The sequence below is a fragment of the Schistocerca gregaria genome, chromosome 2 (genome assembly GCF_023897955.1).
Source record: "Schistocerca gregaria isolate iqSchGreg1 chromosome 2, iqSchGreg1.2, whole genome shotgun sequence".
NCBI classification, from domain to species: Eukaryota; Metazoa; Arthropoda; class Insecta; order Orthoptera; family Acrididae; genus Schistocerca; species Schistocerca gregaria.
In genome coordinates this window covers 626,729,913-626,746,931 of record NC_064921.1, presented here as the reverse complement: position 1 = coordinate 626,746,931, position 17,019 = coordinate 626,729,913, and the positions used below count along the sequence as shown (strand labels likewise).

The 17,019-nt window shown below is 42.9% G+C and overlaps 1 protein-coding gene across 1 annotated transcript in view; it reads left to right on the top strand.

Annotated features, from left to right (window-relative positions):
* The window catches only part of LOC126334637 (calpain-9-like), a 977,125-nt gene that overhangs the window by 938,428 nt on the left and 21,678 nt on the right, over nt 1-17,019 (top strand). Inside the window, exons 9-10 of the mRNA XM_049997074.1 lie at nt 6,317-6,522; nt 13,695-13,852. Coding sequence (XP_049853031.1) covers nt 6,317-6,522; nt 13,695-13,852 — 364 coding nt within the window. The remainder of the gene's footprint in view (nt 1-6,316; nt 6,523-13,694; nt 13,853-17,019) is intronic.

The window sequence follows — 17,019 nt, the reverse complement described above, 5'->3', positions numbered from 1 at the left end:
GTCCATTCCGTTCAACTGCTCTTCCAAGTCCTTTGCCGTCTCTGACAGAATTACAATGTCATCGGCGAACCTCAAAGTTTTTACTTCGTCTCCATGAATTTTAATACCTACACCAAATTTTTCTTTTGTTTCCTTTACTGCTTGCTCAATATACAGATTGAATAACATCGGGGAGAGGCTACAACCCTGTCTCACTCCTTTGCCAACCACCGCTTCCCTTTCATGCCCCTCGACTCTTATGACTGCCATCTGGTTTCTGTACAAATTGTAAATAGCCTTTCGCTCCCTGTATTTTACCCCTGCCACCTTTAGAATTTGAAAAAGAGTATTCCAGTCAACATTGTCAAAAGCTTTCTCTAAGTCTACAAATGCTAGAAACGTAGGTTTGCCTTTTCTTAATCTTTCTTCTAAGATAAGTCGTAAGGTCAATATTGCCTCACGTGTTCCAACATTTCGACGGAATCCAAACTGATCCTCCCCGAGGTCCGCATCTACCAGTTTTTCCATTCGTCTGTAAAGAATTCGCGTTAGTATTTTGCAGCTGTGACTTATTAAACTGATAGTTCGGTAATTTTCGCATCTGTCAGCACCTGCTTTCTTTGGGATTGGAATTATTATATTCTTCTTGAAGTCTGAGGGTATTTGGCCTGTCTCATACATCTTGCTCACCAGCTGGTAGAGTTTTGTCATGACTGGCTCTCCCAAGGCCGTCAGTAGTTCTAATGGAATGTTGTCTACTCCGGGGGCCTTGTTCCGACTCAGGTCTTTCAGTGCTCTGTCAAACTCTTCACGCAATATCGTATCACCCATTTCGTCTTCATCTACATCCTCTTCCATTTCCATAATATTGTCCTCAAGTACATCACCCTTGTATAAACCTTCTATATACTCCTTCCACCTTTCTGCCTTCCCTTCTTTGCTTAGAACTGGGTTGCCATCTGAGCTCTTGATATTCATACACGTGGTTCTCTTCTCTCCAAAGGTCTCTTTAATTTTCCTGTAGGCAGTATCTATCTTACCCCTAGTGAGATAAGCCTCTACATCCTTACATTTATCCTCTAGCCATCCCTGTTTAGCCATTTTGCACTTCCTCTCGATCTCATTTTTGAGACGTTTGTATTCCTTTTTGCCTGCTTCATTTACTGCATTTTTATATTTTCTCCTTTCATCAATTAAATTCAATATTTCTTCTGTTACCCAAGGATTTCTAGCAGCCCTCGTCTTTTTACCTACTTTATTCTCTGCTGCCTTCACTACTTCATCCCTCAGAGCTACCCATTCTTCTTCTACTGTGTTTCTTTCCCCTATTCCTGTCAATTGTTCCCTTATGCTCTCCCTGAAACTCTGTACAACCTCTGGTTCTTTCAGTTTATCCAGGTCCCATCTCCTTAATTTCCCACATTTTTGCAGTTTCTTCAGTTTTAATCTACAGGTCATAACCAATAGATTGTGGTCAGAGTCCACATCTGCCCCTGGAAATGTCTTACAACTTAAAACCTGGTTCCTAAATCTCTGTCTTACCATTATATAATCTATCTGATACCTTTTAGTATCTCCAGGGTTCTTCCACGTATACAACCTTCTTTCATGATTCTTAAACCAAGTGTTACCTATGACTAAGTTGTGCTCTGTACAAAATTCTACTAGGCGGCTTCCTCTTTCATTTCTTAGCCCCAATCCATATTCACCTACTATGTTTCCTTCTCTCCCTTTTCCTACACTCGAATTCCAGTCACCCATTACTATTAAATTTTCGTCTCCCTTCACTATCTGAATAATTTCTTTTATTTCATCGTACATTTCTTCAATTTCTTCGTCATCTGCAGAGCTAGTTGGCATATAAACTTGTACTACTGTAGTAGGTGTGGGCTTCGTATCTATCTTGGCCACAATAATGCGTTCACTATGCTGTTTGTAGTAGCTTACCCGCATTCCTATTTTCCTATTCATTATTAAACCTACTCCTGCATTACCCCTATTTGATTTTGTGTTTATAACCCTGTAATCACCTGACCAGAAGTCTTGTTCCTCCTGCCACCGAACTTCACTAATTCCCACTATATCTAACTTTAACCTATCCATTTCCCTTTTTAAATTTTCTAACCTACCTGCTCGATTAAGGGATCTGACATTCCACGCTCCGATCCGTAGAACGCCAGTTTTCTTTCTCCTGATAACGACATCCTCCTGAGTAGTCCCCGCCCGGAGATCCGAATGGGGGACTATTTTACCTCCGGAATATTTTACCCAAGAGGATGCCATCATCATTTAATCATACAGTAAAGCTGCATGTCCTCAGGAAAAATTACGGCTGTAGTTTCCCCTTGCTTTCAGCCGTTCGCAGTACCAGCACAGCAACGCCGTTTTGGTTAATGTTGCAAGGCCAGATCAGTCAATCATCCAGACTGTTGCCCCTGCAACTACTGAAAAGGCTGCTGCCCCTCTTCAGGAACCACACGTTTGTCTGGCCTCTCAACAGATACCCCTCCGTTGTGGTTGCACCTACGGTACGGCCATCTGTATCGCTGAGGCACGCAAGCCTCCCCACCAACGGCAAGGTCCATGGTTCATGGGGGGGCTTACCAGAACTATTTTTTATATCAGTAATTAACATCGCAAAATGTATTTCACAGCAAAATCTGTTTTTTACATTCTATGGGAAGATGGCTATCAACCTTCGAATTCTATGAAATAAGGCCCACTTAAAGAATGACTTCAGAAACCTACTTTTTTTATACATCGAATATTGAAGTGTTTTTAGTTTTGTAAACAGATATATAGTGCTAGAAGGTAATGTTTTGACAGTCTTCTTCTGTAGCAGTTGTGAGTATACGTTTATAATGTCCTGCACAATTGTTTGAGTAGTATTTCATAAACATCTTCACGTCTTACATTGGAACACTTCCACTTTACGTTGGACACCAACGAAAAGTAATTTGTTCTGTCACTGACAGACTAACGTCGAAAGTGTGCGTCGTAAGTCCACAATACAAATCAAACCTGTAGAATAGCTGGCAGGACTGAATGGTAAATTTGACATGCTTCACTTCTCTTTCATAAGATTCCATGGAGAGTCTGTCTTCCTTGTGCAATTTCGGACATAACCTGTCAAACTAATTTTCTTCTACATTGTCCATGTGGGTTCTAATTTCATTGTTCTTAGCACAATTACCGTGACTGTTTTCAAGGAAACTGTTCCTTCTCCAGGAGAAAGACCATTTCAGAAATGAATGAAAATATAGTTGATTGTCTGCATCAACACAAAATGCCTCTGTAGAATCGAATGATGGATCTATCCCTGGAGAGACAGTTTTAGAAAAGTATGTTAGAAAATGCCTTTTGGAACTAATGATTCAATTGCTTAAAAGCATGTAAATCTTCTACTGTTCATTTCTCGTGAACAGTGAATTGCACTACCATTCTTTATACTCGCTTATCTGTCTTGTTGTCTTGAACAGTGCAACTGGGGTACTTGCAGAAACGCTATCTGATAAAGAATGAGTCGCCAGAACTAAAACTACGTGACTGTGTTTTTAACTAACAAAGTGATTAGAAATCCAAACTGTAAACTAAATATGCAGTAGCGACCAGTGCTGCAATGAGTGACGCCACAATACGTGATTTGCAATTCCAACACAAAAAGCTGACGGAATAAAAATGCTACATAAAATTACTAATTTAATTTTGAAACCGTGAATCACCAAAATGTTTTTGTGTAAAAGTGCCCTGTGAATTTAAGTACGCAATCTGACTGACAAACTTCTAGACACAGAACAACGCTCACGCAAGTGTAACGGTATGCAAATTGAAATAAACTGTACCTAAACTGACTAAGATGATGAATTTTGAAAAGCAAAGCCAACTGTATTATTTAACTGTAACCGAACTATACCGTAAAATTGACCCTAACAAATGTCATATGTGAGTTACCTGTGCCAACGGAAACTTGGTACGCTCGAAGGGATCAACATAAGATATGCAGCCCAGCAGCAAGTAAGCCACAGGGAAAGAAAAGCCTCGCGCAGTGCAGTGCAAGCATGTGCAACTATCGTAAGCAGTTAATGCCTGTCACTGTGTTCCGCGAAGTGCAGTGCAGCGAGACAGTCAGATACAGGACATTTTTCTGTAAGGAACGGTGGTGCAAATTGAACTTGCTAAATGACTCCAGGAAAATTGAAGAACTGAAACTCGTTGTCCGACTATAACAAACATTTTTGCAAAATTTATCCTTCATGACAAATGTTTATCTGCCAAGTACTTTGTGAAAATGGTATAGGAGTGGCAAATCTGAGTGCAGGCCATATGAATAGAAAACTTTATTTATTCTCGTTCGAAGAATGAAATAAACTAACCCAAACCAATAAAGAGAGATTTCACTAAAACCTTCCTTTATTCATACATACGTAATTGAGCGCAAGCAAGCAGTGCAGTAACAAGGAATTTCCTGGCAGGTTAAAACTGTGTGCCGGACCGAAACTTGAACTCAGGACAAGTGTTCTAACGACTTTTTATTTCTAAGATCTCTTTTTATTCGTTATTGTTCGGGACGGACTTCCCGTGACACTCTCTAACAATACCACCATTTGCAAAGTAGGTTAGAAATCAGATTAATAATGTTGCTCACGCAGCATATGTTCGCTTTATAGGGCAACAACAAAGTTATTGACTGTGGATTGTATTGTCAGAATGGAAATAATTAGGTCACTATAAAAAAGTCATTAATTTGGCACTTATCTTGAATGGATTCCCACGTAGATTTCGTCGAAGTCGTTATGGACCATCTTGTTGATTCTAGGGTGATTCCACTCTGACTGCTAGAAGGTCCAGATCTGTATTTTAGCAATATTTGAAGACCTAACAAATGCGTTTCTCAGGAAATTCTTAATGATCAAACAATCCCACCTCAGAACAATGGTATGGTAGAAGTAATTTTTGACTTCGTGTTCACGATCCACATTTTTATTACAGTTTCTAATTGTCACATCATTAAGCAAACCGTTTTCTATCAATCTTCATATATTTAATTTTCACCTTAACCAAACACAAAACTTGACTCTTCTTTTACAAAGCGAAATACCGACTTAACTTGTGCCTAAGTGAAACAAAGACTGCTCTGTGCGCATTTGCGCCAAAACGGTTACTAGTAAGTCAAAGATTATGACAGTATCACAGAAATGAATACACACAAGAACTGTATCACTGTAATATATCGATACATCGGAGTACTTACACATTAATAAAAGTAAATGTGAATATTGTCACAAAAATATGTCTGTTACTTCGCAGAAAAGTAGTACGATATTACTGGTATCGAGAACTGGGGTTCGAGTGCCGCAATGGTCACGTAAATAGAGAACCATTACAACCCGTAGAATTTCATTGTTGATCCGTTCACTCGGTTTTTTATTACAGAGGGTAGCTAACCCTCTGACAGAACATGCTGAGCTACCGTACCGGCACTGACTGAGCTACCAACACACGACTGACGATCCGTCCTAATAGCTTTACTTCTGCCAGTACCTCGTCTGCTGCCTTCCAATTGCCCGCGAAAGACAAAGGTCCCGAGCTGGAGTGTCGGTGCGGGAATCAGTTTTAACCTGCCAGGGCATTTAAATCAGAGTACATACCACTGCAGAGTAAAAATTGTCATTCCGAAGGCAGCAACAATTCACCTAAAAATAAACTTCACTTGTCCAGTCAATGTTTACAAAATCATAGTTCAGCCTTCTCTGGCCGCGCGGTTATAGGCGCCATGTCACGGACTGCGCTGCCCTTCCCCTCGGGCATGGGCGTAAGTGTTGTTATTAGCATAAGTTGGTTTAAGTAGTGTGTAACTCTTGTAACCAATTACCTCAGCAGTATGGTCCCTTAGGAATTCACGCATATATGAATATTTTTTTCAGCCTTCTCTGTAACTTTACCTCTGTTCTCTGCAAGCCATTTCTATCCGCTCAGCAGCACAGCCAACACCCGACTCTGTCACTGGATGCACTTAGAATGCCTACTTCAACAACGCTACCAGCAACGAAAGATCACACTGCTTGTACTCGTAACCTCTCTGGCGTTACATATCGATTATTGAAAACTACAGTTTGAAAAATGTTTATTGTGCAAACATGAAATACGATGCAGCGAATGAAGATGTAAAGCTCAGATCACTTTCCTCGAATACAAAAAATAAACTAGAAACCTCACAAGTGGCCCACGCTAGCGTAAGTTAGCCGTCATGACGGTACGAATATCTGCTGTAGGGTGCCGGACTCGTTTTGACCCAGTACTCGATAGTGATAGGTGTGTCTCTGGCTGTTGCTCGCAGAGACGACGGCGACGAACCCGCAGTTCCACGTGCAAATCCCGCGCACGTCGGCCAGCAAGTGCCACGTGGTGGTGTCGGTGACGCAGGCGTACGAGACGCAGCCGCCGGACGGCAAGAAGCGGCGGCCGCTGTACGCCATCGGCTTCGCCGTCTACGAGGTGCCGCCCGCCACCGCCCGCCTCACGCAGCACTTCGTCGCCGAGCACGTGAGTAGCCAGCACCCGGCACCGGGCCACCACGAGCCCAGTGCGCTAACGTCAGCAGAAGCCGTGACACCGAGGGGGATACAATACCATCAAGCAAAGGATACGCGCTGAAACACGGAAACACCGAACACACAACACATCGTGAAACTTCCTGGCAGACTGAAACTGTGCGCCGGACCGAGACTCGAACTCAGGACCTATGCCTTTCGTGTCTGAGCTGCCCAAACACGACTCACAGCCCGTCCTCACAGGCAAAGGTCCCGAGTTCGAGTCTCGGCCCTGTACACAGTTTTAATCTGCCAGGAAGTTTCATATCACGCACACTACGCTGCATAGTGAAAATCTCATTCTGGAAACATCCCCCAGGCTGTGGCTAAGCTATGTCTCCGCAATATCCTTTCTTTCAGGAGGGCTAGTTTTGCAAGGTTCGCAGGAGACGTTCTGTAAAGTTTGGAAGGCGGAAGACGAGGTACTGGCAGAAGTAAAGCTGTGAGGACGGGGCGTGAGTCGTGCTTGGGTAGCTCAGGTGGTAGAGCACTTGCCCGCGAAAGACAAAGGTCCCGAGTTTGAGTCTCGGCCCTGCACACTCTTTTAATCTGCCAGGAAGTTTCATATCAGCGCAGACTCCGCTGCAGAGTGGAAACCTCATTCTGGAAACACATTATCGTGCCTGAAAATATACTAGAAAACTTTGCATTCAAAATAGCTCCCAGTCTTCTCGGAATGGATACATACAGGTTCTGTATGGTTTTCAAGGGTAGCTTATACCATTCTTCCTGCAAAATTGTCGCAAGTATAGGTAACGGTCATGGAGGTGGATAGCGATGAAGCACCCTTCTTTCGAAAGTAGGCTACAAAGGCTCAGTAATCCACTCCTCCATTTTCTACTTATTTAGATTTCGTTTAGTACTTAAAACATTGAAACTCCGCTGCAGAGTGAAAATCTCATTCTGGGGACTTAAAACATTGCCATCACTCATGTAAAGTACGAAACGAAAAGTCGGTACCACGTGAATCAAAGAGTCCACAACAAATGTTATTTAAATAATACAGAAATTAACATGGTCGCCAGCACAATTGGGCGCTCTCTGTTCTATATCTAGGCGATAACAGGGCCAGCAATGAAACGTAGCTGTTTAAATGCACGTGTGGCGACAGCAGGTAGACATACACTGCTGACATCACAACACGTTACGAAATAATAATGAACAAAGAAAGCAATTGTCTTCTGTCATTAATACTCGGAAATGTTAATTTGGAAAAGATATTTAAAGTCATTATTGAAAATTAAATGATTGACTGTAGGTAGCTCTTTCGTTGCGACGATAATTTTCGTAATGTCAGATTAACGTTTCTTACATTCACAAGGTTCCTGGATGTTTCTGGCTACGTACTTTGAACTGATTGTAATTACTACAAAAATTTACTAGTTGGAATAAGAAATTATTGTCTTTCAACAGACAGGAAATGTCGAAATACTAACCAAGATGGCACACAACAGCGTTATTACAATAGATACAGAAAAGCAATTTATAAACTTAGTTTATTGGTTATTGCTAAAATTATTTTTAGTTACTTCACATTGTCTTCATTTAATTAGCAAGAATAACATTGCCTCTGAATATTATTGACCAATACAGTTAACTTATTGATGCTTCGTTATTGATTACCGTCAGTTATCTTTCCAGCAAGCAAAGAAAGCGGTCAATGACAGTCTTTTATTCCCTTTTTTTTAGCTTTAAACAATGTAAACCAGGTATTCAGTAACTGAAAAGGAACTGAACCCTAACTAGGTGACAATGACTGAGGATAATCACATGATTAGGTAGTTCAGTTTGTACGTATGTCTCTTATTATTCATTTAAAATCACTCAGATTATGCCACCGGGTAACCCCTCGCAAAGTTTCGAACGTGAACTAAAAGGAAACGTGTTCGATGAAGATTAAGCCGTCGTCTTCGCTGTCGTCGACAATGCCCCTGTTGCTCCATGTGATACTGCGAGCACACCTTGATCAGCAGTGACCAATTATGAAGCATGACCTTGATGTTTTATTGGAGTTTCTTACATTTTTCCACACTTCTCATGCTCTTGGTGTCTCGCTCGCATCAATTCCGGCTCATATAGGCCCGGCTTTCTACTGTACATACCATTTTGGTGCGCTCTGTCAACAACCGTGAAAGTCTTCCGTGCGCTCTGCTCCGACGTCACACACGCGTCAGAAACAGCCCTACTACCCAAGCATTTGCTCTCTGCCTACGATATTGCTTGTCCTAACTTTCCCTAACGGTATTAACCCAGAATAATCACATCATAATACACTCCTGGAAATGGAAAAAAGAACACATTGACACCGGTGTGTCAGACCCACCATACTTGCTCCGGACACTGCGAGAGGGCTGTACAAGCAATGATCACACGCACGGCACAGCGGACACACCAGGAACCGCGGTGTTGGCCGTCGAATGGCGCTAGCTGCGCAGCATTTGTGCACCGCCGCCGTCAGTGTCAGCCAGTTTGCCGTGGCATACGGAGCTCCATCGCAGTCTTTAACACTGGTAGCATGCCGCGACAGCGTGGACGTGAACCGTATGTGCAGCTGACGGACTTTGAGCGAGGGCGTATAGTGGGCATGCGGGAGGCCGGGTGGACGTACCGCCGAATTGCTCAACACGTGGGGCGTGAGGTCTCCACAGTACATCGATGTTGTCGCCAGTGGTCGGCGGAAGGTGCACGTGCCCGGCGACCTGGGACCGGACCGCAGCGACGCACGGATGCACGCCAAGACCGTAGGATCCTACGCAGTGCCGTAGGGGACCGCACCGCCACTTCCCAGCAAATTAGGGACACTGTTGCTCCTGGGGTATCGGCGAGGACCATTCGCAACCGTCTCCATGAAGCTGGGCTACGGTCCCGCACACCGTTAGGCCGTCTTCCGCTCACGCCCCAACATCGTGCAGCCCGCCTCCAGTGGTGTCGCGACAGGCGTGAATGGAGGGACGAATGGAGACGTGTCGTCTTCAGTGTTGAGAGTCGCTTCTGCCTTGGTGCCAATGATGGTCGTATGCGTGTTTGGCGCAGTGCAGGTGAGCATCACAATCAGGACTGCATACGACCGAGGCACACAGGGCCAACACCCGGCATCAAGGTGTGGGGAGCAATCTCCTACACTGGCCGTACACCTCTGGTGATCGTCGAGGGGACACTAAATAGTGCACAGTACATCCAAACCGTCATCGAACCCATCGTTCTACCATTCCTAGACCGGCAAGGGAACTTGCTGTTCCAACAGGACAGTGCACGTCCGCATGTATCCCGTGCCACCCAACGTGCTCTAGAAGGTGTGAGTCAACTACCCTGGCCAGCAAGATCTCCGGATCTGTCCCCCATTGAGCATGTTTGGGACTGGATGAAGCGTCGTCTCACGCAGTCTGCACGTCCAGCACGAACGCTAGTCCAACTGAGGTGCCAGGTGGAAATGGCATGGCAAGCCGTTCCACAGGACTACATCTAGCATCTCTACGATCGTCTCCATGGGAGAATAGCAGCCTGCATTGCTGCGAAAGGTGGATATACACTGTACTAGTGCCGACATTGTGCATGCTCTGTTGCCTGTGTCTATGTGCCTGTGGTTCTGTCAGTGTGATCGTGTGATGTATCTGACCCCAGGAATGTGTCAATAAAGTTTCCCCTTCCTGGGACAATGAATTCACAGTGTTCTTATTTCAATTTCCAGGAGTGTACATAACAATTTATACAGTTTACAGTACATGTTTAATTTCTTATTAAGCTATAGTAGCTAAAGTTTTACAGAACAGGTACTCCATGTTAACAATAATCTTCATTGGCAAAACTTTTTGGGTACCACATCTGTGTTATAGTCAGAAACAGGAACCCTGTCCTCTTCGAACGCAGCATCACCACTGGGGAGCAAACATTGTACCATGGGATGGACCTGACCAGCCAAACTGGTCACATAATCTTTTGCACTGACGTCACCCTGCAGAGCAACCATGAGGCGCATGTATAACTGCAATGTGCTTGGTCAAATCCCGACAGAAGGACCGCCATGTTTTGCTCTTGGGACGTGAACACGACCAGAAGCTGGAAACAGCGTAAAACAAGACTCATTTGACCACGTGACATTCTTCCAGGGCCTATAGTCCAGGTCTTACGGCTCCGACTCCACGTTTCCCTGTGCCGCGCATTTCCAACACTGACGTGTGCTTTTGTAATCCCAGCTCGTCATCCAGTTCCCTGATTACGCAGCTCCCTTCGTATTGCTTTGGTGCTGACAAGGTTTGCGAGTGCGACGTTCAGGTCAACAGTGACACTTGCAGCAACCGCCCTCTTATTTTTCGCTACAATCCGCTTCAATGAGCGTCCGTCACTATCGCTCAGCACTTACTTTTCTCCGCGTTGTCACTTAGCAAATGTTGTGTTTTCGGACTTTCTCTGCAAACGGTATAAATCTTCTGTGCTGTGCCTTTTGAAACACCCAACACTTGGCCTACCCTGGTTACGGAAGCACCTACTAAGACCACCAGCAATTTGTCCATGTTCTAATTAACTTAGCTCTGACATAAGGCATTCACAGCTACACAGAACGTTGTACTGACTATGTATGACTGACACTTGCAGCGCCTTGAGGACAGGTGCCGTTCGTGGTCAAGTAAACCGCAACCTGCAGGCTGGCCTGGCATCTGCAATTATGTTCAAGCATGCATTTCTCGCAGTGTTTTCATATTTTTGTCCAACCCCTGTGCATGTGTCAATACAGACAGTCGTTGTACAAGGAAATATTTTTCACCAAGCAGCCTCCAAAATTTATGTGAGTAACATTCCACATTCAGAGTGTAAGACTCCATTTTCACTGCACTTGAAAATGGCACACGTTAGTCGAAACACATACAAAAATAACAATAAAGTGATGAAATACTGATGTCTAGTTCTAATTTTTTCTCACGACTGTAGATAAACATCCGTATGAACTCTATAATCCCTCTGAGGTTTTCGTCATCGTCATCTCGCGAGACGTATGTGAGATGAAGTAGTATGTTTGTTGCTTGGAATAAGGTTTTGGCTCCGTATAATGAAGAACACGGCTGCACGACCAACTGTCTGTGAAATAATGCTTATTAACGAATTTTAAATAAATGTTAATTATATCGTTCTCCTGTTAAACTTCTTATCACCACAGGTTGTGAAAAATATTGCCTTTTTCAGGTGTAAATAAAATTTATTTTAGCATTTCGTTAACAATTTACGAGTAAAAAATTATGAATTTGTCTCTACGTACAGTGAAAAGAAAGAATTAATTATTACGTGAAATATTTATAATTGAAATAGTTCCATTTCGAGTGGTAGAGCTCGAATCACGGCTCCACAGAAAGCCCCCACCTTGCATACACCATAATGAAAAGACTAATCTGCATTTCTGCACCAGCGTGCTGCAACTGATGGTCACCCGCTAACACTCATTTGGAAAATGACTGCAATAAATTTTCAAATGTCGTCCAGGAGGATTGTTTTCTTCGTCAATCAAGTAAATCGGAAGTAGGATCTTCGTTCGTGTCATCAACATCAAAACGACTACTTACGATCATGTTAAGATTCTTGGAGTGTGCGAAAAATCTTTGCGTCGCAGGTGGACTAGTTGCAGACATATTGCTTCGAGTGCAAAGTTCACTAACACTGCCGTCTCAAACGCAGCTTACTAGTTTGGTTGTTTCGACTGCGATTGGCTGCTTAGACTGCATTATCGTGAACCGGACTTACGTGTAAACTATAAGTATTTACGTCAATTTCCTTGCTTGTTGGATGACTAATATTACTCACGTGAGCTAATGCTTCTGTGACGAACGCTGCCCGTTAAATTACGGTCGTGGCAGTCCTCACCGAGATGTGTGCGTTAAAAATAACGGGCATGGCCTTATTTACAACAGTGAAAACGCAATATTACATGCCTGGCATTCTAATTCTGGTCTCACATAAATGTTGTGCGACCCTATCAAAGATACGAGAGGATCTTTATCTACTACGTAAATCTACTGTATCTGTTCTTTAATCTTTTGTAAAAAATCGATATTTCATCAATTTCAAAGACTTATTTTTCCAGTTACCTACTTCCTAGATCTTGAACAGCTGTCTTAGTTTACCAAACTTTCAGAGATTTGCTCCAGGCTGCAAAGTTTTCTTTAAAAACAGTTTCCTATTTTATAATATCGGAAACTTATCAGGATCAAAGTGAATTTGCTATTGTGAAAATACAGACTTAACATCTGTGTATCTCCAACAGCAAATCATCCTGTCTTCTAAGCTTGCTTGCCCTCCTGTTCTGGGTTTTTACAGCTTGCTTTACGTTCACATACTTTTGCTTTAAGATAGCGGATGATGCGTGCAAAAACTATATCACAGCATCACCTGCTGACACAAAATTGCAATTTTGTTTAATTCTGTCCGTTAACAAACTATCTTGCCGACGCCACGCATTGTTGCTTAATAGAAGGGGAATATCCCTGCATTTGCAAAACTGTAATAGCCGGCCTCGGTGGTCTAGCGGTTCTAGGGGTTCAGTCCGGAACCGCGCGACTGCTACGGTCGCAGGTTCGAATCCTGCCTCGGGCATGGATGTGTGTGATGTCCTTCAGTTAGTTAGGTTTAAGTTGTTCCAAGTTCTAGCGGACTGATGACCACAGATGTTAAGTCCCATAGTGCTCAGAGGCATTTGAACCATTTGAAAACTGTAATATTCTGGTGTCATTGGCTGAAAGTAATCTTTCCAGTGATCGGTATTAGGGCCTACTGGTTAATTCTCGAATTTAACGCAACGAGCGATTTGTAAAAGTATAACTGCAGAGAGCAACTACCGCTTCTGAGGAACACACACACCAAAACAAAAACAATTAATGCGCAAGCCTTCTGCAAACTTTTTATTTTATTCGAGTTATTCTAATGCACAGACGTTAGGAGAAATAGAGCTGGAACTTGTTCCTATTGTTGAGAGTTCAGTCATTGTTGCTGTATACACGAAATATTGGTTTTGACCGAAATGGTGACAGAATATGCGTTTTTGCAACTATTGCTAAGTGAGCCACCATGTTTACCTGAGTAGACAGACTAGTTGGTTCCTTGGCTGGTGCTCTGAGGCGGGCGTTGCTCCTGGTATTGCAGAAGCCGCTGGACGTGACGAACCACTCGGTGGCGCGTGAGGTGGTGACGTTCTTCACGCTGCCTCCAGGAGACTACATCGTCGTCCCACAGACCAACGTGCCCAACTGCGACGGCAAGTTTCTCCTCAGGATATTCACCGACGAGCAGAGCAACATCTGGTAATACTCTTTCGTATAATACACATTTAACATCATGTAAAACCGACCTGTGAACATCTTTCACAGGCCTCTTCAAAGATGTTGAAATACTTTCACATGGCATGCACTGCCTGAGAAAAAAAGGGAAGCATCCAGAAGGGGAGGAAGAAAGGAAATGAAACTTCATGGATTGAGAGGGTATATCACGTAATTTCAGTGCATATCAATTGAGTCAACTTTACAAAGTACTTGATATCATCTCTTCTGCCAAGCATGCACTGATTCGGTAGGGAAGAATGTTATAAGGCCTTTGTATTTTCTACTGAGGTAAGCTGACCCATTAGCATTGAAACTGATAGTTGATACTGTGGTACTGACACTAAGAAGGAGCTGACATTTGGGTCCACATGTTCTATTGGGGATAGATCTGGCGATCCAGCTGGCAATAGGAATACCTCAATATCATGCAGACAGGTCACAGAGACACAAACTGTGGGTATGCTTTGTCCTGTTAAAAAATGGCACCACGATGCTGTCACATTGGAGGTAACATATGAGGATGCAGTCCTACAGACAGTGACCTGAACCGACACCTGATGTCTCCCCACATCATGATGCCAGGAGTAACACCATTGCACCTCACCAAAACATTGGAAGAATGGGATCTCTTCCCAGGTTGGCACCACACTCACTGAAGATAGGTTGTCTAGAATAGTTCAGACTGTAATTCATTGCTGAATGTAATGTGGTGCCATTCATTAGCAGTCATGCTTCCTGTTGTTGGGACCATGAAAAATGCAGCCATTAGTGTTGTCGTGTTAACAGCAGCCTACAAATAGAACATTAGTATCTTTGTGCAGATGCTACTAGTCGCCAACCGATGTCACGGGTTGACACAGAATGATGCAGGGAGACCATTTACTTGTTTCTAGATGGCAGGCACAGATATGAAGGGGTTATGATGTGCTTAGTGCGCAACACTGTGGTACTCTTGCGGTGGTTAGGGGTAGTCAGCCAGAACCTTGACAATAAGTGTACCTGCCCGCATGTTCCCAAAAAGTCCGTCATCTGGCCGTTATCTCATTTGAAAGCCCCACAAATGTGGATTGCATGATTCAACCTGCTGTCAAAATGGAGACACCCTCTAGTATGCAAATTTTGTAAAAGGCCAGTCTGGCACTGTTCTTATTTCATTTTATACTGGCCTTACTTAGACCTTGTGTTGTTCCACACAAATTTGTAATGGGATCTTTAGAAAATGATGCCTTAATAGCTTTCTGACTGTATGTATGAATTGAATTAATGAAGAAATGGATCAATAAATCAATGAATATATCTTCTAATCAAAAATTTATTTCTCTGTTTTGGCAAAATGTGATCTAATTGTACAACTTCTTCAACATATTTACAACCTTCCAAAACCCTGTTATTTCGCAGGAACAAAGAATAGCCTCTCATTAAACCTCTTTTCGATCAGAAACATCCACTATGGTCAGTTGTGCTTGATTAGAGAGTGACTAGCTGGTTTTGAACCTGTGGATGGGAAAATTTTCATTCACCTTATTTGGCTGGCAAGAAGAGTGCAGATTGTGGAGCAAAGTTACTAGTCATCAATCTCCTGCTGGTAAATACCAAGATTTTCTGCATTTTCTTGTGTGGAGTATTACAGATTATTAGTCTAACATAAGCATGGTGATCCCTGTCATGTTATTCAATGGTAGGAGGCTATGTTCAGGTGCTGTATTTCACTATCTCACTTCTCTTATCATCATCAAGAATTTGAACATGTTGGATCACACTAGTTAAGTTAACAAGTTAATACACAAGCAGTTCAGAATTCTTCATTGTCACTATAATGACTGTCATTGTGAAAGTGATTTTCTGTTCTTTTGCCTCAAGCCTCTGTTGAATGCATAGTTGGACAATTTAGGTGACAGAAGAGTGCTTATGAAATGTAAAGAAGTACAAAGACTAATGGAATGTCTTGAGATAGAGGTCAAACTCATGTGATGCATGTGTCAATGACATGTGATGTGAGTCCTTGCTCAGACAGACAGGATGATTGGGGTATTTAAATGGCAGTGTGGCCATTAGGAATTTTCTAACAGTTGGTTATAACTGTTGTGTAGCTTCTCACACATGCTCAGAATAGGCTATACAGCAGAAAAATTTGTTAGATATGTTGATGCATTAATGCAGAACTGATTCACACTGGTGAAACAATTACATTGCATTGGGGACATCAGGTGAAAATCTGTCACTGTGCACTGCATGGTGGGATGTCATCCGTACTATCATTTGACAAGCCCTGATGTGAGTGAACAGTATGCTTTATGCAAAAGTCAACAGTTACAGTGTTGCATTGAGAGAGTACTGCTGACTGCAATGTCTGAGGAGAGCCCTGTGTCATAATTTAAAGAAGATGACAATGAAATTTGAAAACACAGGTGATCTTGGTGTGGCTCCTTGAAGAGGAGGTATCCTATCCCAGTGGAAGATATTGACAAGGTTGCCATTGCTGTAATTGTCCATGAAGCACATACCCTGGATAACACTTATGCTTGTGCAGTGTCATGAGAATTGTCCATCCTATTGTTAACAGTATGGAAAGTTTTGCAGTCTATTTTACATTGGTACCTGTACAAGATTCAGACAGTGCAGCAGCTGAAACCTAATGATCCACAGCAACATTCTGAATTTGCTCTTTGGTTTTTGGCATGGATACAAGTTGATGAAGCTGGATGACAAGGCAAATTTTACACTACAAGATGCAGCGAATACACAGGACTGCTGAATGTGGAGTACTGTTAAACCATGTGTTGTGCAAGAAGAGCCATTGCACTCTTTAAATGTGACTGTATGGTGTTGATTCACACGCATCTCTATTTTAGGCCTGTTCTTGTTGATGAGAATACATCCAGAGGATTAGTCAAGTGTACTGTGACATCAGCACTTTATGAAGACCTCCTTGTATAGCATGTGATTATTTCTTTGGAAGTGTGCAACTGTGTGGAAACCACTGTTTTTATGCAAGATGGGGCCACACTTCATGTTGCTTACCCAGTTAAGGATCTGCTTAAAGCAACCTTCCACAAATGTGTTATCTCCACAGTTTTTCCAGTTGCATGACCTGGAAGGACACCTGATCTGATTCAATGTGATTTTTGGATCTGGAGATATCTAAAAGA